At 38.5% G+C, this 21587-nt stretch overlaps 1 protein-coding gene and 1 long non-coding RNA gene across 2 annotated transcripts; one reads left to right on the top strand and one right to left on the bottom strand.

Annotated features, from left to right (window-relative positions):
* Window positions 1–5467: 5467 nt before the first annotated feature.
* On the bottom strand, window positions 5468–6551 carry LOC143852747 (uncharacterized). The gene is made up of 2 exons (XR_013236851.1): window positions 6235–6551; window positions 5468–6146 (listed from the first exon to the last, which is right to left on the bottom strand). It is a non-coding gene; the product is annotated as an uncharacterized LOC143852747 (long non-coding RNA).
* EMB1417 (Pentatricopeptide repeat (PPR) superfamily protein) lies at window positions 6535–20220 on the top strand. The gene is made up of 7 exons (XM_077362326.1): window positions 6535–6769; window positions 7522–7570; window positions 13863–13947; window positions 14712–14810; window positions 18994–19137; window positions 19245–19457; window positions 19745–20220. Exons 3-7 carry the CDS (start codon window positions 13864–13866, stop codon window positions 19970–19972), a joined length of 768 nt encoding a protein of 255 aa, XP_077218441.1. The 5' UTR covers window positions 6535–6769; window positions 7522–7570; window position 13863; the 3' UTR covers window positions 19973–20220.
* Window positions 20221–21587: the final 1367 nt, after the last annotated feature.

The following is a 21587-nucleotide window of genomic DNA, read 5'->3' as shown; positions in this document are numbered from 1 at the left end:
TCTCTCTCTCTCTCTCTCTCTCTCTCTCTCTCTCTCTCTCTCTCTCTCTCTCTATATATATATATATTTAATTTTGATAGCCAAAAGAGCTTCGTATCTTTTTATTGCAGGTCTGATCTCTGTGTCTGTTATCTTTCCTCGTCCAAATTCTCAACACATTGCCATTGCTGATCGATTTAACCCGTGTATTTCTTTTCCCGAAATGTAGAGTTTGTTTCCTTTCGGATTATCCTGTTCTTTGCCTTTGAAACCGTAAATTTTTTGCCCTCTAATGTTTTTTGCTTCTGCCTTATCTATACTGTTTTTCTTCTCCCCCCTTATTTCGACTGTCGTAAAAAATTTCTGCTTTAGGATTTTCTATCCAGTTTTAATTTATTGCGTTTGGGTTCTCTACACCTTGCCTAGTGTCTTTTTTTTCCGGGATTATATGTGCATATAAACACCCATGAAAAAAGGTGATGAGTCAAAGAACATCGCATCACTTGGCTTAGTGATTTTAGTTTAATAGTGTTTGTGAATCCAGGACAGCAGAACCTTGACGATAAAAGCAGTTGGGGGTTCCATGCAAAAGCAAAGACCCCCCATCGGAAAAGTGGATGGATGTGGCTGCGCTTATAATGACTTGGACACCCTCCCCTTAACGGTTAGCTTTTAAGGGAGAGCTCAAACCGGGTCTCAACAAGCAGTATCAGAGGCGGGGCATGGTAACTATGTTGTGCCCCTGAGGATGGAGATAATCCCTCCGAGAAGATCTCGGTAGCCCCGGTATACTCTCGAGGATGGAGAAAAATTCGTCAGGGAAGACCTAGTAGTTCCCACATTGGTCCTGCGTGGAGGGGCGAGATTGTCCATGTTGTTTCCACGTTGAAGGGGAGATTGTTGGGGGTTCCACCCGACAGCAAAGATACCACATAGGAAGATCGTGGATGGATGTGGATGCGCTTATAAGGACTTGGGCACCCTCCCCTTAACGACTAGCTTTTAAGCCTTTAAGAGTGAGTTCTACCCAGGTCCCAACAACAACCACCTCCACTATTTCAGAAAACCTGATAGCCCCGCTGAACAACTTAAGAATCTTTGCTTAGTGGTAAGTAGCTGTGGAGCCTCGGCACTAATGTCATGTTGCATAGGTTTCTTGAATTGTCTTTTGAGAAGAAAAAGGAATATAAAAAATTCAGTTATATCTTGTGATCCAATCACAAAATATACTCAATATGGTGAGTTGTGCATCTTCCATAACCACTGCACGAAAAATATCCAAAGCCCTTGCACATATGATACACTGAGCTAAGGAAAAGCATGGATATGACAAGATGCCAAAATAAATGAGCCAACAAAGGCAACGATGTTTTCGAATTGATGCATCACCATTTGCAAGATATCATAATGGCAAAGAAACCACATGTTTTAGAATTGATGACACAAAATATATGCTCACGGTGCCAGTCATTCATGCGAAGAAGTAAAACTATGTTGATAATTTGGGCCATAGGAGATCAAATATTAATTTCATCATAAGAGCTTCAGGAGATAGTCCATGCTTTCACATATACACTCTTCCATACATTCCATATATGAAGAGAGAGAAAAATTAATAATATTCTAAACAGCACATACTAATGTTATCTATTTCATAAAATCTTAGAAGCAATGTGCTCATGTATTCCTAATTTAGAACAACTAGCCGTCTAATAGCATATAACACGTACCATTGAAATCATTGAAGATAATCCTAAACACCAGATACAGCTATTATGGAGATCTGTTAGTATAGTTTTTAAGGTGACTGCTTAATTTTATACATTTAAATATCTAGACACCTAATGGCTTCTGCTCAATATAAATATGATTTTTGTTAGAAACAACATCCATGTGTGAAAAACAGAATATTTTATAACATGAAGATGGAAAAAATACCAGCAGAGGACTGAGAGATAGTAGAAAAAATATATAATAGTATCTGCTAAGGCCAATTAACAAAACAAAAAGAATAGATGGTTAACCATAATATTGCTAAGTTATACACAAGGGGCAATTAATAAAACAAGTTTGGAATGAGTATAAACAGAAGCCCAGTCAAGACTGGAAAACAAAATGGTGAATCTAAAGCAGACCAAGCATATGATATATGCACATATAATCCTGGCAAAAAAAAAAGACACTAGGCAAGGTGAAAAGAACCGAAATGCAATAAATTAAAACTGGGTAGAAAACCCTAAGGCGGAAAATTTTTAAAGTAGTCGAAATAGGGGAAGAGGGAGAAGAAAAACAATATAGATGAGGCAGAAGCAAAAAACATTAGAGGGCAAAAAATTTACGGTTTCAAAAGTAAAGAATAGGATAATCCGAAAATAAACGAACTCAACATTTAGGGAAAAGAAACCCACGGGTTAAATCGATCAGGAATAGCGATGTGTTGACAATTCGGACGAGGAAAGATAACAGACATAGAAATCAGACCTGCAATAAAAAGATACGAAGCTCTTTTCACTATCAAAATTAAATATATATATATATATAGAGAGAGAGAGAGAGCGCACCTGAACGTCTTAAGGTATAGCAATGAGAAGGGGGGTGTTCGAGGCTAAGTGTGGGGAACATGAAAAATAAGAGACTCTTCCAGAAATCTGAGGATTTTCCGACTTTTCTCTTGTCTTGAAACGTCAATTCACATTCAAAGTGGTGTCAATCATCCTACAGGGGGTGCGAATTTATAAGTGCCCACAACTAAAGGGAAATTTTTTTTTTGTTTTTTTTTTTTTGGGTCGATTGAGAGATAGTAGAAAATATATATAATAGTATCTGCTAAGGCCAATTAACAAAATAGAAAGAATAGATGGTTAACCATAATATTGCTAAGTTATACACAAAAGGCAATTAATAAAACAAGTTTGGAATGAGTATAAACAGAAGCCCAGTCAGGACTGGAAAACAAAATGGTGAATCTAAAGCAGACCAAGCATATGATATATGCACATATAATCCCGGCAAAAAAAGACACTAGGCAAGGTGAAAAGAACTGAAACACAATAAATTAAAACTGGGTAGAAAACCCTAAGGCGGAAAATTTTTAAGGCAGTCGAAATAGGGGAGGAGGGAGAAGAAAAACAATATAGATGAGGCAGAAGCAAAAAACATTAGACGACAAAAAATTTACGGTTTCAAAGGCAAAGAATAGGATAATCCGAAAAGAAACGAACTCAACATTTCGGAAAAAGAAACCCACGGGTTAAATCGATCAGGAATAGCGATGTGTTGACAATTCGGACGAGGAAAGATAACAGACATAGAAATCAGACTTGCAATAAAAAGATACGAAGCTCTTTTCACTATCAAAACTAAATAGAGAGAGAGAGAGAGCACACCTGAACGTCTTAAGGTATAGCAATGGGAAGGGGGGTGTTCGAGGCTAAGTGTGGGGAACAGGAAAAATAAGAGACTCTTCCAGAAATCTGAGGATTTTCCGAATTTTCTCTCGTCTTGAAACGTCAATTCACATTCAAAGTGGTGTCAATAATCCTACAGGGGGTGCGAATTTATAAGTGCCCACAACTAAAAGGAAATTTTTTTTTGTTTTTTTTTGGGTGGGGGGCATTGTGGGGGGGGGGGGGGGGGGGGGCTCCCTTTTTTGGGGGAAAATATCCCCTCTGACGATAAGATCCCCCCTCTAAGGCTCTAACGTTATCTGTTAAGTTTCAAAGGCAAATAAAATTGTTAAGGTGAATTAATCCTTAAGCATTGAACCATTCTCACATAAACAGTTAGGGCTGCAACTTGCGCATGACCCGACCCGAAAATAACATGGGTTGGGTTTAGAAATCATGGGTCCTAGGTAGGGTCGGGTTTTGAATTGGAAAACCCGACTCAATCTTGAGTAGTACTAGGTTTAATGGAAAAAGGCCTAAAACCCGAAACCCGACTCAACTCATATGGGTGTACTGTGACTTTCTTAAATATCTCTTGATTAACATAGCAAATTATTTTCCAATATACTAATACAATTGTTTTAAGGTGATTATGTTTGTTATGTGCAAATGCAGTGTCCGTCTTAAATTTATACACTTGATGACATAAATTTAGAGATTTTTGGTGTGAAGCTTTTTTTTCTCTACAATCTTTAAAATTAATTACCATCCTACGCCAAAAAAATGGAAACCCGACCTGAGAAACTATCTTGCATAGGGTTGAGTTTACAAATCTAAGGTTTTTCTATAAAAATTTAGACCCGACCCGACCTGATCTGATATAATTCTTAGGTATGGTAGGGTTTCGAAAAACCCGACCGGCCCGACCCGAGTTGGGACCCTTATAAACCGTTAAAGGGTGATTTTATCCGTTTAGGAAGGATATCATTTCCCTTTTTAGGGTTGTAGAGTGTGGAAAGGACACTGACGTGAGTGTATCTGGTCCCATGTAAAATTCCAGGGGGATTTCAGCCGTTTAGGGGGGATATCATTTCCATTCCAAAACGGTAAAAGTTGTTTTCTGGTAGGATTTTATTCGTTGATGTGAGATACCCCACGTCAACGGTTGTGATTATACGAACAATGAACACTGTACTGTGGGCCACTGTGTTCGAAGTTTAATTTGGACAGCTAGGCTCTCTCTCTCTCTCTCTCTATTTGAATGGCTGAATCTATCTCTCTCTCTCTTAATCAAAACCCTAAACCGTCTCCCTGCCCCCGTCTCTCCCTCGAACCGTCTGGACCAAAACCCCAACAAACATCTCATCTCTATCTCTCTCTCTCTAAAGCATAACAAGTCTCTCCCGATCTCAATCTCGAACCAATAAGACGAAGAAGAAGAAGAAGAAGACAGCTGTTTCACCTGAGGTAACTTTGTTTTCTCCGTCTTTAATATCCATGAGCACATTCTGTTTTGGGGGAAAATATCCCCTCTGACGATAAAATCCCCTCTGTAATGTTATCTGTTAAGTTCCAAAGGCAACGAAAATCGTTAAAGGAGATGAATTAATCCTCAAGCAGTTCAGTTGCGCCTTAGAAACGGAAAGGGAAACGGAAACGGAAAGGCAAGGAGTCTTATTTTCCACGGAAAAGCACAAAAACGTACGTTTTGTTGGCTGGGAACGGAAAGGACGGGGAAGGCAGGAGTCTGACGTGGAATCCGACTTATCCTGCGTGTCAACCCACCTTCCCCAACTCAAAATCCGACCGTGGCTCTGTTCACTTGTTTTCCCGGGAAAGGAAAGGAAAGGAAAGGAAAGGAATCTGACGTGGCAAAATGGAAAGGAAAGGAAAAGAAACTGTGATTTTCCCATGCTTTCTCGCTGTTCACTTGCCTAGAAACGGAGGAAAAATATGCAGGAAAGTTATCTTCTCACTGTTCACTTGCCCAGAAAGCAAGGAAAAATATGCAGAAACCCATATTAAACATATTTTGCACAAGATTTATTTTTGGCATTAAATGCTACCGCATAAACAACACGTACATAAATCCCTAATCCATCCAAATGAACCTAGCAAGCTTCTATATAGGATCCTTCTATTTCAATCTGCATAAAATGAAATGTCGATATCGGCTGTTGAAATTTCTTTACGCAATCTACATTCCAATGCAACTAATTACGCTACAAATTGAAAATTAAAAAAAGGTCTTTCTCAAATTAACCAAACCTGTAAGAGGTCTTTCTCACATTCTTTGCCCATTCTGAGTGTCTGACCTGACAGCGGGCAGCTTTAGAAAATTAAATTTATAATTTTCTTGGTGTGGGTCAGGGGGTAAATGAAACACCAACAAAGGGCCTTTTCAGCACAACCTCTGGAATTCAAGGAATTGCGTCAACAGGTAAAAAAAATATTCAAGGAATTCCATCTTCTTCTTCACATTCTTTGCCCATTCTGTTCTTGTGCACTTCTTGCCCGGTTCTCTGCTTTTTAATTTGCTAGCAATTTGGCGGAAAAAACCTCGTTTTCCATCATCTGGGATTGCTTTTCTTTCCCCCATATATACATATATTAGCAACTTCAGGTTTTTAAGCAAATGGGTTTTCTTCCATTTATGAAATGGTGATGTGATGATTCAAGCCCACTTACCTTGACAATGAGACCTGAGATTTGCTTCACCTCTAGATCTTCTACAGATCTTGTAGATCAAGAGGGGAAAGGAGGCCGTGGATTGAAGAAATCCTATTCCCGGAAAAAAGTAACAAAAAAGTTGTAGATCAGAGAAACGAGGTCGAGGATTTGAAGGAAAAAAAAAATGAAACCCACTTACCTTGACAATGAGACCTGAGATTTGCTTCGCTGGAGTATTTGCTGCCCGCCGGAGGTAGAATCGTCGCCGGAGTGGTCGAGGTTGACGAAGGAGGAGCGCCTAGGGTTTTTGCTAGAGGGAGAGTTGTGAAAAAAAAAACACGATGATAGCTTTCTGGCGAGAAAGGAAATTGATTTTCCTATCGATTTAGGCGGAAAATGGGTAGCGCCTTTCGGGAGAATCCATATTTTCCACGTATTTTTTTATGTTTCCACATCATTAACTTTATTTTCCGGAGAAAACAAGCGAACAACAGAATTTGCTATTTCTCACGAAAATTTGGGGTGTTTTCCTTTCCTTTCGTTTCCTGATAAGGCAAGTGAACAGTGCCATAGACTCGGATTCGAGTTATTTTCCTCGATTCACGTCTATCGGAAAAAAACGAGTCGCCTCTTGTGAGTGACAGCAGAACCCTTTTCGACTCCTCTCGCTCTCTCATCTCATCTCCTCTCGCTCTACAATCTCGAGGCCTCCACTCGTCCTCCTTCCCCAACAGGTACGCCTCCTCCCTTTCTTTCTTTCCCCTCTTTTTTATAATTTTTTTTTGGGTTTCAATTGTAGGAGATGCCTGGTTTGGCATGGATCTTTGTTTTTGTTTGGCTTGGTGCTTGGATCTATGTATTTTTGGGGCTTGGTTGTATGTTTTTTTGGGTTTTTCTTTTTCTCTGTTTTTTGTTTTTTTTTTAGATTTTTAACGTGTGATTCTAAACCTAAAACTAGGGTTTGTTCAGATCTGATTTTTATGCTTTGTGTTGTGATTTAATTTTAGGGTCCCTGGTGGGATTTTTTTAGTATATTTGTTTTAGATGTCTGTTGTTAACCTAAAACTAGGGTTTGTAATGTGTGTTGTTAACCGAAAACTAGAGTTTGGGTGCTTGGAATGTTTGCTGAAATCTTGGAATGTCTTCTTTTTCTGGAGATCTCGGAGTACTTTGATACATCTTGAATAGGGTCTGGATTTTTGGGTTATTTCATCTTGCATGTCTTTTTTTCATCTTGCTGTGTTTTGTGGTGTGGATTTTGGGTATCATATGGCTGGTTATTTCGTTTGATTTGGATTTTGGGTTCATGATTTTGGGTATTAAATCTGGTTTGGGTTTGGGATTATTCTGGTTTGGGTTTCAGATTAATCTGGTTTGGTTTGGGTTCGGATTTACCCCCTGATCTGGTTTGGGTTTGAGATTTATTTGAGTTTTTGGTTTGTGGTTGGGTTGGGATTAATCTGGTTTGCTTTCCATTGTTTTGCAGGTGGTCACGCTCTCATTTGATTTTCAAGAACTGTTCCATAATTTCCAAGGTAATCAACACTCACAGTAGTTATTTTTCTATTTAGGTAGATGTGCTTGTGTTGTTTGGATGTGCTTGGATGGATGGTTTATGGAGGGGTTCTTTTCCATTTCCTGGCAACTGAATGCACATTCCTCCTGTTTCTTTACTGTTTCTTTTCCGTTTCCTGGTAACTGAATGCGCACTCCTATTGCTTTCTTAGCAGTTTCTTTTCATTTCCATTTCCTTCTGCCACGTCATTTCCATTTCTTTTCCGTTTCCTTCGCGCAACTGAACAGACTCGCCAACAAAACGTATGTTTTTGTGCTTTTCCGTGGAAAATAAGCCTCCTTTCCGTTTCCGTTTCTATGGCGCAACTGAACTGCTTGAGGATTAATTCACCTCCTTAAATGATTTTCTTTGCCTTTGAAACTTAACAGATAACGTTAGAGGGGGGATTTTATCGTCAGAGGGGATATTTCCCCCCAAAACAGAATGTGCGCATAGATATTAAAGACGGAGAAAACAAAGTTGCGTTAGGTGAAACAACCTTCTTCTTCTTCTTCGTCTTATTGGTTCGAGATTGAGATCGGGAGAGACTTGTTATGCTTTAGAGAGAGAGAGATGAGGTGTTTGTTAGGGTTTTGATCCAGACAGTTCGAGGGAGAGACGGGGGCAGGGAGACGGTTTAGGGTTTTGATTAAGAGAGTTCGAGATAGATTCAGTCATTCAGAGAGAGAGAGAGACTAGCTGTCCAAATTAAACTTCGAACACAGTGGCCCACAGTACAATGTTCATTGTTCGTATAATCGCAACCGTTGACGGTGGGGTATCCCACTTCAACGGATAAAATCCTACGAGAAAACAACTTTTTCCGTTTTGGAAGGGAAATGATATACCCCCTAAACAGATAAAATCCCCCTGGAATTGTACATGGGACCAGATACACTCAAGTTAGTGTCCTTTACACACTCTAGAACCCTAAAAGGGAAATGATATCTCCCCTAAACGGATAAAATCCCCCTTTAACGGTTTATAGGGGTGCAACTCGGGTCGGGCCAGTCGGGTTTTCCGAAACCCTACCATACCTAAGAATTATATTAGGTCAGGTTGGGTCGGGTCTAAATTTTTATAGAAAAACCTTAAATTCGTAAACTCAACCCTATGCAAGATAGTTTCTCTTGTCGGGTCAGATTTTAATTTTTTAGCGTAGGATGGTAACTAATTTTAAAGATTGTAGAAAAAAAATATAGAGCTACCAAAAATCTCTAAATTTATGTCATCAAGTGTATAAATTTAAGGACACTACATTTGCACATAACAAACATAATCACCTCAAAACAATTGTATTAGTATATTGGAAAATAATTTGCTATGTTAATCAAGAGATATTTAAGAAAGTCTCAGTACACCCATATGAGTTGGGTCAGGTTTCGGGTTTTAGGCCTTTTTTTCCCTTTAAACCCAGCACTACTCAAGATTGAGTCGGATTTTCCAATTTAAAACCCAACCCTACCCAGGACCCATGATTTCTAAACCCAACCCATGTTATTTTCGGGTCAGGTCAATGCGCAAGTTGCAGCCCTAACTGTTTATGTGAGAATGGTTCAATGCTTGAGGATTAATTCACCTTAACGATTTTCTTTGCCTTTGAAACTTAACAGATAACGTGAGAGCCTTTTAGGGGGGATCTTGAGCCTTAGAGGGTGGATCTTATCGTCAGAGGAGATATTTCCCCTCCAAAAAGGGAGATCCCCCCTCTCAATTTTTTTTTCCTTTTAGTTGTGGGCACTAATAAATTCGCACCCCCTGTAGGATGATTGACCCACTTTAAACGTGAATTGACGTTTCAAGGCGGGAGAAAATTCAGAAAATCCTCAGATTTCCGGAAGAGTCTCGTATTTTTCCTGTTCCCCACACCTAGCCTCGAACACCACCCTTCCCATTGTTATACCGGAAGACGTTCAGGTGTGCTCTCTCTCGCTCTCTCTATTTAATTTTGATAGTGAAAAGAGCTTCGTATCTTTTTATTGCAGGTCTGATTTCTGTGTCTGTTATCTTTCCTCGTCCAAATTGTCAACACATCGCCATTGCTGATCTATTTAACCCGTGGGTTTCTTTTTCCGAAATGTTGAGTTCGTTTCCTTTTGAATTATCCTGTAATTTGCCTTTGAAACCGTAAATTTTTTGCCCTCTAATGTTGTTTGCTTCTGCCTCATCTATACTGTTTTTCTTCTTCCCCCTTTATTTCTACTGCCTTAAAAATTTTCCGCCTTAGGGTTTTCTACCCAGTTTTAATTTATTGCGTTTGGGTTCTGTACACCTTGCCTAGTGTCTTTTTTTTTTCCGGGATTATATGTGAATATAAACACCCATGAAAAAAGGTGATGAGTCAGAGAACATCGCATCGCTTGGCTTAGTCCAATAGTGTTTGTGAATCCAGGACAGCATAACCTTGACGATAGAAGCAGTTGGGGATTCCATGCAACAGCAAAGATCCCGCATCGGAAAAATGGATGGATGTGGATGCGCTTATAATGACTTTGACACCCTCCCCTTAACGACTAGCTTTTAAGGGAGAGCTCAAACCGGGTCCGAACAAGCGGTATCAGAGGCGGGGCATGGTAACAATGTTGTGCCCCCGAGGATGGAGATAATCCCTCCGAGAAGATCTCGGTAACCCCGGTATACCCTCGAGGATGGAGAAAAATTCGTCAGGGAAGACCTAGTAGTTCCCACATTGGTCTTGCGTGGAGGGGCGAGATTGTCCATGTTGTTTCCACGTTGAAGGGGAGGTCGTTGGGGGTTCCACCCAAAAGCAAAGATCCCTCATAGGAAGATCGTGGATGGATGTGGATGCGCTTATAAGGACTTGGGCACCCTCCTCTTAACGGCTAGCATTTAAGCCTTTAAGAGTGAGTTCTACCCGGGTCCCAACAGCAACCACCTCCACTATTTCAGAAAACATGATAGCCCCGCTGAACAGCTTAAGAATCTTTGCTTAGTGGTAAGTAGCTGTGGAGCCTTGGCACTTATGTCATGTTGCATAGGTTTCTTGAATTGTCTTTTGAGAAGAAAAAGGAATACAAAAAATCCAGTTATATCTTCTGATCCAATCACAAAATATACTCAATATGGTGAGTTGTGCATCTTCCATAACCACTGCACGAAAAATATCCAAAGCCCTTGCACATATGATACACTGAGCTAAGAAAAAGCTTGGATATGACAAGATGCCAAATGAGCCAACAAAGGCATCGATGTTTTCGAATTGATGCATCACCGTTTGCAAGATATCAAAATGGCAAAGAAACCACATGTTTTAGAATTGATGACACAAAATATGTGCTCACGGTGCCAGTCTGTCATGAGAAGAAGTAAAACTATGCTGATAATTTGGGCCATGGGAGATCAAATATTAATTTCATCATAAGAGCTTCAGGAGATAGTCCATGTTTTCACATATACGCTCTTCCATACATTCCATATATGAAGGGAAAAAAAAATCAATAATATTCTAAACACCACATACTCATGTTATCTATTTCATAAAATCTTAGAAGCAATGTGCTCATGTATTCCTAATTTAGAACATCTAGCCGCCTAATAGCATATAACACGTACCATTGAAATCATTGAAGATAATCCTAAACACCAGATACAGCTATTATAGAGATCTGTTAGTATAGTTTTTAAGGTGACTGCTTAATTTTATACATTTAAACATCTAGACACCTAATGGCTTTTGCTCAATATAAATATGATTTTTGTTAGAAACAACACCCATGTGTGAAAAACAGAATATTTTATAACATGAAGATGGAAAAAATACCAGCAGAGGATTGAGAGATAGTAGGAAATATATATATATATATATATATATATATATATATATATATATATATATAGAGAGAGAGAGAGAGAGAGAGAGAGAGAGAGAGAGAGAGAGAACGGTTCCTACACATATGTGTAGATAAGTTATCTACACACTAGCTTAAAATACAGTGGGGGCCACATTATTTGGATGATCCAAACCATTCATTTTTAAGGCCCTCACATAGATAGGGTGTCCACAAAAAATCAGATCCATAGGATCATCCTAACCATTTGAACTGTGGAGGCAAAAAATAGACTAATTTGTGAAGGTTTAAAGACATCCATTTTACCTCCACAAATCGTAGGGTTGGGATGATCTTATGGATCTGATTTTTTGTAGACACCCTATCTATGTGAGGGCCTTTAAAATGGATGGCTTGGATCACCCAAACAATGTGGGCCTCCACTGTATTTTAAGCTAGTGTGTAGAGAACTCTCTACACATATGTGTAGGAACCGTTTTCTCATATATATAATAGTATCTGCTAAGGCCAATTAACAAAACAGAAAGAATAGATGGTTAAGCATAATATTGCTAAGTTAAAACAAGTTTGGAATGAGTATAAACAGAAGCCCAGTCAAGATTGGAAAACAAAATGGTGAATCTAAAGCAGACCAAGCATATGATATATGCACATATAATCCCGAAAAAAAAAGACACTAGGCAAGGTGAAGAGAACCCAAACGCAAGAAATTAAAACTGGATAGAAAATCCTAAGGCGGAAATTTTTTAAGGCTGTCGAAATAGGAGGGGGGGGGGGGGAGAAGAAAAACAGTATAGATGAGGCGGAAGCAAAAAACATTAGAGGGCAAAAAATTTACGGTTTCAAAGGCAAAGAATAGGATGATCCGAAAAGAAACGAACTCAACATTTCGGGAAAAGAAATCCACGGGTTAAATCGATCAACAATAGCTATGTGTTGACAATTTGGACGAGGAAAGATAACAGACATAGAAATCAGACCTGCAATAAAAAGATACGCAGCTCTTTTCACTCTCAAAATTAAATAGAGAGAGCGAGAGAGAGGGAGAGAGCACACCTGAACGTCTTTAGGTATAGCAATGGGAAGGGGGGTGTTCGAGACTAAGTGTGTGGAACTGGAAAAATAAGACTCTTCCCGAAATCTGAAGACTTCAATTCACGTTCAAAGTGGTATCAATCATCCTAAAGGGGGTGCAAATTTATCAGTGCCCACAACTAAAAGGAATTTTGTTTTTGTTTTTTTTTTTTTGGGGGGGGGGAGGACTCCTTTTTTTGGGGAAATATCCCCTCTGACGATAAGATCCCCCCTCTAAGGCTCTAACGTTATCTATTAAGTTTCAAAGGCAAAGAAAATCTTTAAGGTGAATTAATCCTCAAGCATTGAACCATTCTCACAGAAACAGTTAGGGCTGCAACTTGCGCATTGGCCCGACCCGAAAATAACATGGGTTGGGTTTAGAAATCATGGGTCCTGGGTAGGGTTGGGTTTTAAATTGGAAAACCCGACTCAATCTTGAGTAGTGCTGGGTTTAAAGGAAAAAAAAGGGCTTAAAACCCGAAACTTGACCCAACTCATATGGGTGTACTGTGACTTTCTTAAATATCTCTTGATTAACATAGCAAATTATTTTCCAATATACTAATACAATTGTTTTGAGGTGATTATGTCTGTTATGTGCAAATGTAGTGTCCTTCTTAAATTTATACACTTGATGACATAAATTTAGAGATTTTTGGTGTGAAGCTTTAAATTTTTTTCTACAATCTTTAAAATTAGTTACCATCCTACGCTAAAAAATGAAAACCCGATCCGACCCGAGAAACTATCTTGCATAGGGTTGAGTTTACGAATCTATGGTTTTTCTATAAAAATTTAGACCCGACCCGACCTGACCTGATATAATTCTTAGGTATGGTAGGGTTTCGGAAAACCCGACCGGCCCGACCCGAGTTGCACCCTATGTGGGATCTTTGCTTTTGGGTGGAACCCCCAACAATCTCCCCTTCAACGTGGAAACAACATGGACAATCTCGCCCCTCCACGCAGGACCAATGTGGGAACTACTAGGTCTTCCCTGACGAATTTTTCTCCATCCTCGAGGGTATACCGGGGTTACCGAGATCTTCTCGGAGGGATTATCTCCATCCTAGGGTGCACAACATAGTTACCATGCCCCGCCTCTGATACCGCTTGTTCGGACCCGGTTTGAGCTCTCCCTTAAAAGCTAGCCGTTAAGGGGAGGGTGTCCTAGTCCTTATAAGTGCATCCACATCCATCCACTTTTCCGATGCGGGATATTTGCTTTTGCATGGAACCCCCAACTGCTTTTATTGTCAAGGTTATGTTGTCCTCGATTCACAAACACTATTAGACTGAAATCACTAAGCCAAGCGATGCGATGTTCTTTGACTCATCACCTTTTTTCACGGGTGTTTATATGGTGCCATCTATGAATTTTTGCAGGATGTTTAGCTTGAGTTATCCTCCAACAAGCGTGTCAAGAAGTTTGGAACTAATCAACATTTCACAGAAGTTTGATGCGCTTGTGGTGAGTTCCCCTAAGTGGGTTGCTGTTTATATTTATATTCTTTATGCAACTATAGCATTTTGGAGCTCATTACCCACAAGAGGACGTATGGTTCTGGTGGGATTTATTATAGAGATACTTTTCTTTTTTCTTTTCAAATATGCTAAATTTATAACCTTGTGATATCTGAATTATCTCATCCAGTTAACACCGTCCTTAGGTTCTTGCGATACTACCACAAATGAAGCTTTGATGTTACTAATCAGTAAAGAAGAGCAAAAGGCAGGAAAAACATAAAAATACTCGCATGGTTCTGCTCCTTCAGATTTATTGAGAATTATCACAAATGACTCTTTGATGTGGACATGGTCATATTCATCTATTCAAAACTGATGATGCATGGGGATTTCTAAGCTTCTGACAAGTTGTAGTAAGAAATCTATCTATGTGCCAGACATTTCAATTTTAATTCTTAGTTAAAGAAGGGTCTATACATAAATAACGGTGTCATCATGGATCAATAATGGACTTGTCACATTTGGTTGATCTGATCTTTGCATAAATTTCTGACAAGTTGTAGTGAGAAATCTATATATGTGCCAGACATTTCAATTTTAATTCTTAGTTAAAGAAGGGTCTATACATAAATAACGCTGTCATCATGGATCAATAATGGAGTTGTCACAGTTTTTGATCTGATCTTCACATAAACTATTCAATGTTTTCATATTATGCTATATTTCAATTATTATCTATCATTCTTATACAAATCATTGCTATACCAGGTATGTTATGCAAAAGGCCCAAGACCAAGATATCCTCGTGTATGGAAATCCAGAAATAGAATAGGCACCATTTCAAAGTCGCAAAAGCTTGTTGAATGTGTAAGGGTTTCCTGTACTGGTATTTACTATAACCAATTTTATGAGTTCATTAAGAATATCATGAATCCATGGCAATAGGAAGGAATTTAATAATGAAAATGCATTATTCTATCCATTTTTGATATTTTTTTAATTGTAAGCTGGTTACAGAAGTACTGAGTATTCTCATATTCAGTTACTAGATTGAACTGCTTCCTGGTTGCATTGATTAACTTCATCGGTTTTCCTTTCTGTCCATTCATAATCTATCATTGTACGAAACCGCATAATTCTAACATTTGAAGAAAATTCTGGAGTAGATGGTGATGGAATTCTGTTTTAATTTTTTTAATGGTTTTTTGGGGGGATTTCTGTTTTAGTTAGTCAAACTAAATATACCAATGATTCGGCTACTCTTGTACTTTTCACAGATACATAGTTGACGCCCCTATTGAGCTTAATGTGAGGTTCGTTAGATCATCCTTTACTTTAGGATTCCACTACTTATTGTCGTCTGGTTGGGAGTTTGATCTATTTGACTATGACATATACATATACTGCTTTGGTTGTCCAGATCATGACTCACTTTGTCACAGTTCATCATACATCCCATCAGACAACTGTGCATCACATTCTTAGATATTTGTGTGGGACGTTGGGTTGTGGCCTCCTTTTTCCTTCATTATTGTAACTAGATCTTGTTGCTTATGCAGATGCAGACTGGGCGGGGTGGCCATGTAAAAATTAGTTTAAGATGAACACATATACGTATTAGGATATAAACAAGAAGAAGAAGAAGTTTGGAACAATTCTACACTTTCATTAATTTTGAAATGCTATTTACATTGACTTTTATACATATTGTGATCAAATGACCGAAATACCCCTACTTAAATAATTCATATATTTCAACACTCCCCTTCAAGATGAGTGTTCTGTAGAACATGCTTTAGCTTGTCCACCAAATAGTGATGATGATCTGCTATGAGGCCCTTTGTGAATACATTTCTTACTTGTTCTTGCTGAAAACATAATTGGGGTAGATCTCATCATCAACTTCTCACGCATGAAATGGTAGCCGGGATTTGTGAACGTTCACTGAAATGGGGCAGCTATCTCAACTCCTAGGTATACTAGTAGTCGCTCGAATCTAATCGAGAATCTATAAGAGGAAGGCTGTCAAATAAGCCAAGCAAGCCGGATCGCGCGAGGCCTCGCTGACTGAGAGGAATAACCAATACTATCTTAACATGTTTTGTCCTGGAATGAAGACTGGATTCTAAGAGTTTGATGGCACCCTTGTTATCCTAGTAAAACACATGTACTCCTTATCTCAGTCACAACTCCTGTAAAAGTTGTTTCACTTTGTAAGCTTTACTGTACTGGATGCCATGGACCTCTATTATGCCTCTACACTTGATCTGGCTACAATTCTTTGCTTTTTCAACTCCACAAGACTAAATAGTCATTTGACGCTGATTTGCATGTATCTGTGTCACATACCCAATCTGCATTTGTGTAGCCAAATGCCATGACTATCTTATAATGTTGTGTCTTGTAGAATAGTCCATGATCCAAGGTGCCCATGGTGTACCTTAGAGTTCTCCTGCCAACTTTAAAAGGCTATGGATTTTAGATATATCACTCCATGTTATGATGTTTTCATCTAAATAGACCAATACTAAAACCATGCTATAGTTATAATGTTGAATGAAGACAGATTTGACTTCTTCCGTATGCACCATACTTCAATGCTTGGTGAAGCTTTTTCAAACCACACTCTGGAATCCAGATTCAATCCATAAATTGCCTTTTTTGAGTCTACAGATGAATCGATCTCTGTCTGCAACCTCGAAGCCTTTTAGCTGCTCCATACGTACTTCTTTTAATGTATGATTTGTGGACACGGACACGAGTGTTGCATGTCGACATTGACACTGTCTGATATGACAACCCCTAAAAATCTAGATATGGTGGCAAGCCCATACAAGTACGTGCATATAAAATTACTTATTACTATCATAATTTGCAATAATATAAATACGGTATTCATTTAATAAACGAATAAATATTAGGATTGATCAACTATAATCTAAAAGGAACATAATATCATCAAATAACAACGCATTCGTCAATTTAATCTTGTGATTGTGTATAGCCTAAGGGCAATGATGTAATTTGTCATTTTCTTACCATATAACGGAGAGAAGGCAAGTCATGAGGTGGGACACAAACTCTTTCACCGGAAATAGTTCATGTGACTCGGTTTGCTCTCTACTTTCTCTCTTCTTTTCTCCTTCTCAATATTAATCTAGTTTTAACGATCATAAGAAATCCAAAATCCTTTCTAAGGCAACCAACCTCATCATCAAACCTATGCCTCATGCTTTTGGCTAAATCTAATATAACTTCCTGGGTGTATCTCCGTAGGCGTAATTCTAAATGATATTTCTCAGGTTATTGATGTTCAACGGAATATTCTCTTGATGACAATTCATTAACGGGGTCCACTAACTTGAGGGTTGATGCACTGCAAAGGCTACATCAAACCATTCCACGTGAGGACTATGGATGCAAATATTGGGTGAAAGGATTTCTGAATGTTAATTTTTTTCTTATTATTTTGCTCTATTTTTAGTGGCATTTTTTGTTATTTACATTTGTAGAAAAATGTGATCAGTAACTTGTCAGCTCACAGCTGTGAAAGTTTATATTTTCTATTGTAGGTCTCCATAAGTTATCAGAATAGCTTTGCCAGCTCTAATTAATGGCTGAGATTAGTTTAGGGTGGATGGTTGAGACTTGAGACAAGAAGTGATAGTTAGAGACTTAGAGCTGATTTTTTGAGTAAATATGTTAGTCTTATTCGACTTTTCTGTGAGTATTGGATTTTTTTAAATGTTTTCGAGTTTCGACAACTTGTCAGCTTACAGCTGTGAAAGTTTATATTTTCTATTGTAGGTCTCCATAAGTTATCGGAATAGCTTTGCCAGCTCTAATTAATGGCTGAGATTAGTTTAGGGTGGATGGTTGAGACAAGAAGTGATAGTTAGAGACTTAGAGCTGATTTTTTGAGTAAATATGTTAGTCTTATTCGACTTTTCTGTGAGTATTGGATTTTTTAAAATGTTTTCGACAACTTATGCTCCATAGTTGAATATGAAAAATTTTTTGATTTTTTTTTGAATGGTGCAAAATTTTCTGATTTCTCCTGATCTTCTACTTGTTTTCCATCTAAAAAGCATCTTAATTAGTATTAATGGATTAGTCAGACAAAGACCAAGTTATTGAGCCTTGGTCAACTCAAGGACTGGCCATCTCTGAAGTTATCACTTATTACCTTCCATGATCGGTTTGGAAAAGTTTTGTTTTTGGGAGGTCTTTCTAGAGTGTTACACGGAGTTATCATGGTTCTTGTTAAGCCCCAATTGTTTGTCAATACTTTCTTGATATTTGATAAAAAAAATTGGAGCTTAGACAAAGAAAGAAGCAAGACATGATGCAGGGAAAATATGGTCTATATTATAACAGCACAGAAAATAGTATGATCCTAGTTGAGGTATGTTGAGTTGGGTGTCTTAAATTCAACCCGGTTGGGGTCCGAAATATTGTGTGCGACCCCGATGCGGCCCATTTATTCCGTTTGGCCCGGTTCGTTTTATGTATTTTCGGCCCTATAAGTTATGGTCCGCTTTATATAAAAAGGGGCTCTTACGGATTATTTTGTATTCTTGTCTTTGAGAAGAGGGTTGAGAGCTCAAAAGGGAAAAAGGGGTGTATTAGGGTTTCTTATGGGTTGGGTTGAGAGATACTGATCTTCTCTTGTAATCTCTTGTTCTCATAGTGGATTTTCTCGTCGCCTTTGCCGTGGACGTAGGCTTTGCCGAACCACGTAAATCTTTGTCTTTGTGATTGCTTGTGTATGTTTGCTTCGTTTTTGGTTTGCCGTTGAAATTGCTGATCGCTATTTTAGAGGGGTTTTTCATATCAAGGTAAAATTTTCTAAAACCTCAAAGTTGGGTCTGGCACATAGCTTAAGAAATAAATGCCTACTTCTCCGCTTCTACTGCTTGTGCTTGCAATACCCTTTTATACTCCTTTGCTTAATATTATATTTGAATTGGTGCTATTGAATGCTTGTTAATAACTCTTTATATGTTTACTTAGTTTCTTCAATAACAGCCTTTTTTGCTTCCTCTTGTAGATAAAGGGATTGTCAAATGTCAAGGAGGAAGTTTATGGGGCCCTGGATTCTTTCATTGCTTGGGAGCTAGAGTTCCCTTTAATTACAGTAAAGAAAGCATTGAAGACCCTTGAGAATGAAAAAGAATGGAAGAGGATAATTCAGGTATCATCATAGGCAGCTAATAAAGTGATAATCAGTCATTCCAATTCGTTGTTTTCATCTCCTCAATAACTTCTCTGGTCACTCACTCAGTGGCTATGGTGTAGTAGGTGACAAAATGGATGCTAAGCAAAGGTCAAGGAAAAACCAAGGGAAGCTATTACACACTGTTAAATGCTTTAGCAGAGGACGGGAGACTTGAAGAAGCCGAGGAACTCTGGACGAAGATATTTTTTGAAAATTTGGAAAATTTGCCTCGTGAATTCTATAGTAAAATGATTTCAATATACTGTGGAAAAGACATGCATGAAAAGATGTTCGAGGTATAACTCTGATCCCATTGTAGCTTTTTCAATAGACACGAGATGTGGAGTTTTGGTCATCTTGAATCATAAAAGATGAAAATAAGCAGGGTCAAATGGCTAAAGAATTGGGGTGTTTATGCACAATTTCATTTAGAGTGTTCATTTTTTTTGAATGGTAAACTGTTTTCATAGAGCATTCAGCATAGTACTGCTTGTCCACGTGTGGGTTGGTTGGTTATTCATTTGCTCTTCAAGATCCTTTTTCTGATAAAAAAAGCTGTTATTTTGAATCTCTGATCTACTAGGTATTCGCTGACATGGAAGAGCTTGGGATCAGGCCAAACAGTTCAATTGTGACAATGGTGGGTAATGTGTTTCAGAAGTTGGGCATGCTAGACAAATATGAAAAGTTAAAGAAGAAATATCCGCCCGTGACATGGGAGCACCGGTACATCAAAGGGAAGCGTGTTAGGATCCAATCAAAGCGTGTAAATGAATTAGATGAGGAAGCTACTCCTAATGCTTCTCAATAAATTGCGAGGTACATGACCCCATATTTTGTTCTGTATTTCTTTAAATGTTTGTGATGAATGTAGTTCTAACATTTAAGGGAGTTGGAGAGAGCTCCCTTTGCATCCAGAAGGTGTTCTGTAATTCTTCAAATTTGGTTTCTATGCATGTCGTAAAGAATAGACAGTGTTTTCTTCAAATAGGCAGTGCTGGGATTGTCTGTGACCTAAAGGTTGGCTCATTATACTCCTGAAAACTTTGTTACTGGCTCTATTCCTCATTGACGGCATTCTTATCAGCCCAAACTTTTCTCAATTGTTAAAAGGTTTTAATGCCGTCTCTTGTCATAGTGCAATTACAGAAATAGAAGTGCAATTACAGAAATAGAAGTTTTACATTATTTTTCTTCACAAACATAAAGATCCTCAATCGGAGTAATGCCGTATCTTTGATCTTCGACTTTCTTTTTGATTCTTCATTTTAAAAAATTTCTATATGTTTCTCGAATTATACTCGTATAATTTCCTAATTAGCACTACCACGTTTTGATAATTGCACTAAGTCATCTTGTCTTTTACTATTTAAACAGCCGTCAAAGGTTATTAACATCCCAAAAGGCTAAGGCGCAAATTAAATCATAAAAGATAAGCTGAGTTTGTGCAATTATTAAAACGTGGTAGTGCCACTATCAGTTGCCTTATTCTTTTACCAAATCTGAACTTTGTAACCGCTATAAAGGGCGGCCAGTGCACGAGTATTGCGGGTCTGGGGAGGGCTAGATGTATGCAGCCTTACCCCTCTGCTTTGCATAGAGGCCGTTTCCGTGACTCGAACCTGTGACCAAGTAACAACGAAAAAGGCCCCGGGTGTCGAGCTCTTTACTCACAGCCACCTTAGCCACCTTTTCGGGCCCACAAATGCGATGTGGACATTATTAGAGCCATTGATCTGGTTGGCAGCCACGAGTCCTACTCATTGCAACTAATCCATTTTTGACCGGATTATCCTACCCCTTGATTTATCAAGCCTCATTCAGGGTTTTGGCCAAGAGCAAAATCATTGATTTGCCGTCTATTTGATTTGTTGTTTCAAGAAACTATGATTGATTTGTTGTAGGTAATTTTGCTTTCGAGGTAAGGTAGAAGACTAGAAGTGGTATGTTCCCCTCTTGTACTTATTTTATTCATCAATAAAATTTTCAAGTCCCTAGATAAGTGCCGGGTGAAAAAAAACCAATGATTTGCCCTGTAAAAGTGCAAGTGGGCCCACTTATTGAACGATCCCAATCGTTCATTTGTCAGGCCTTGACATTGCTAGTCAAAAGTACAAGTGGGCCAACTTATTCAATCATCCAGACCATTCAACTGTTAGGCCTTGCTATGCAAAAATAGGAGTGAATTTTGATGCACCTCCCCATCAACAGAAAGGCCTAGCATATAAATGGTTTGGATCAATGAAATAGTGTTATACCTGCTTATAATATGAGCATGCATCATATAAATAGGGCCTTTTCACAATTCCAGTTTGGTAATTAAAATTACATCATATATAACACCTCCCTCCCAAATGTCTTTCCTCCAATATAATTAGGGATTTGCTAGGGACCATCAGAGAAGGCATTTCGCCGACGGGCTGTTG

This window comes from Tasmannia lanceolata, unplaced genomic scaffold (genome assembly GCF_043159265.1).
Source record: "Tasmannia lanceolata isolate RefF3 unplaced genomic scaffold, GAP_Taslan_0.1 ptg000019l, whole genome shotgun sequence".
Classification (NCBI taxonomy): Eukaryota; Viridiplantae; Streptophyta; class Magnoliopsida; order Canellales; family Winteraceae; genus Tasmannia; species Tasmannia lanceolata.
This window is presented reverse-complemented; position numbering and strand designations above follow the sequence as displayed.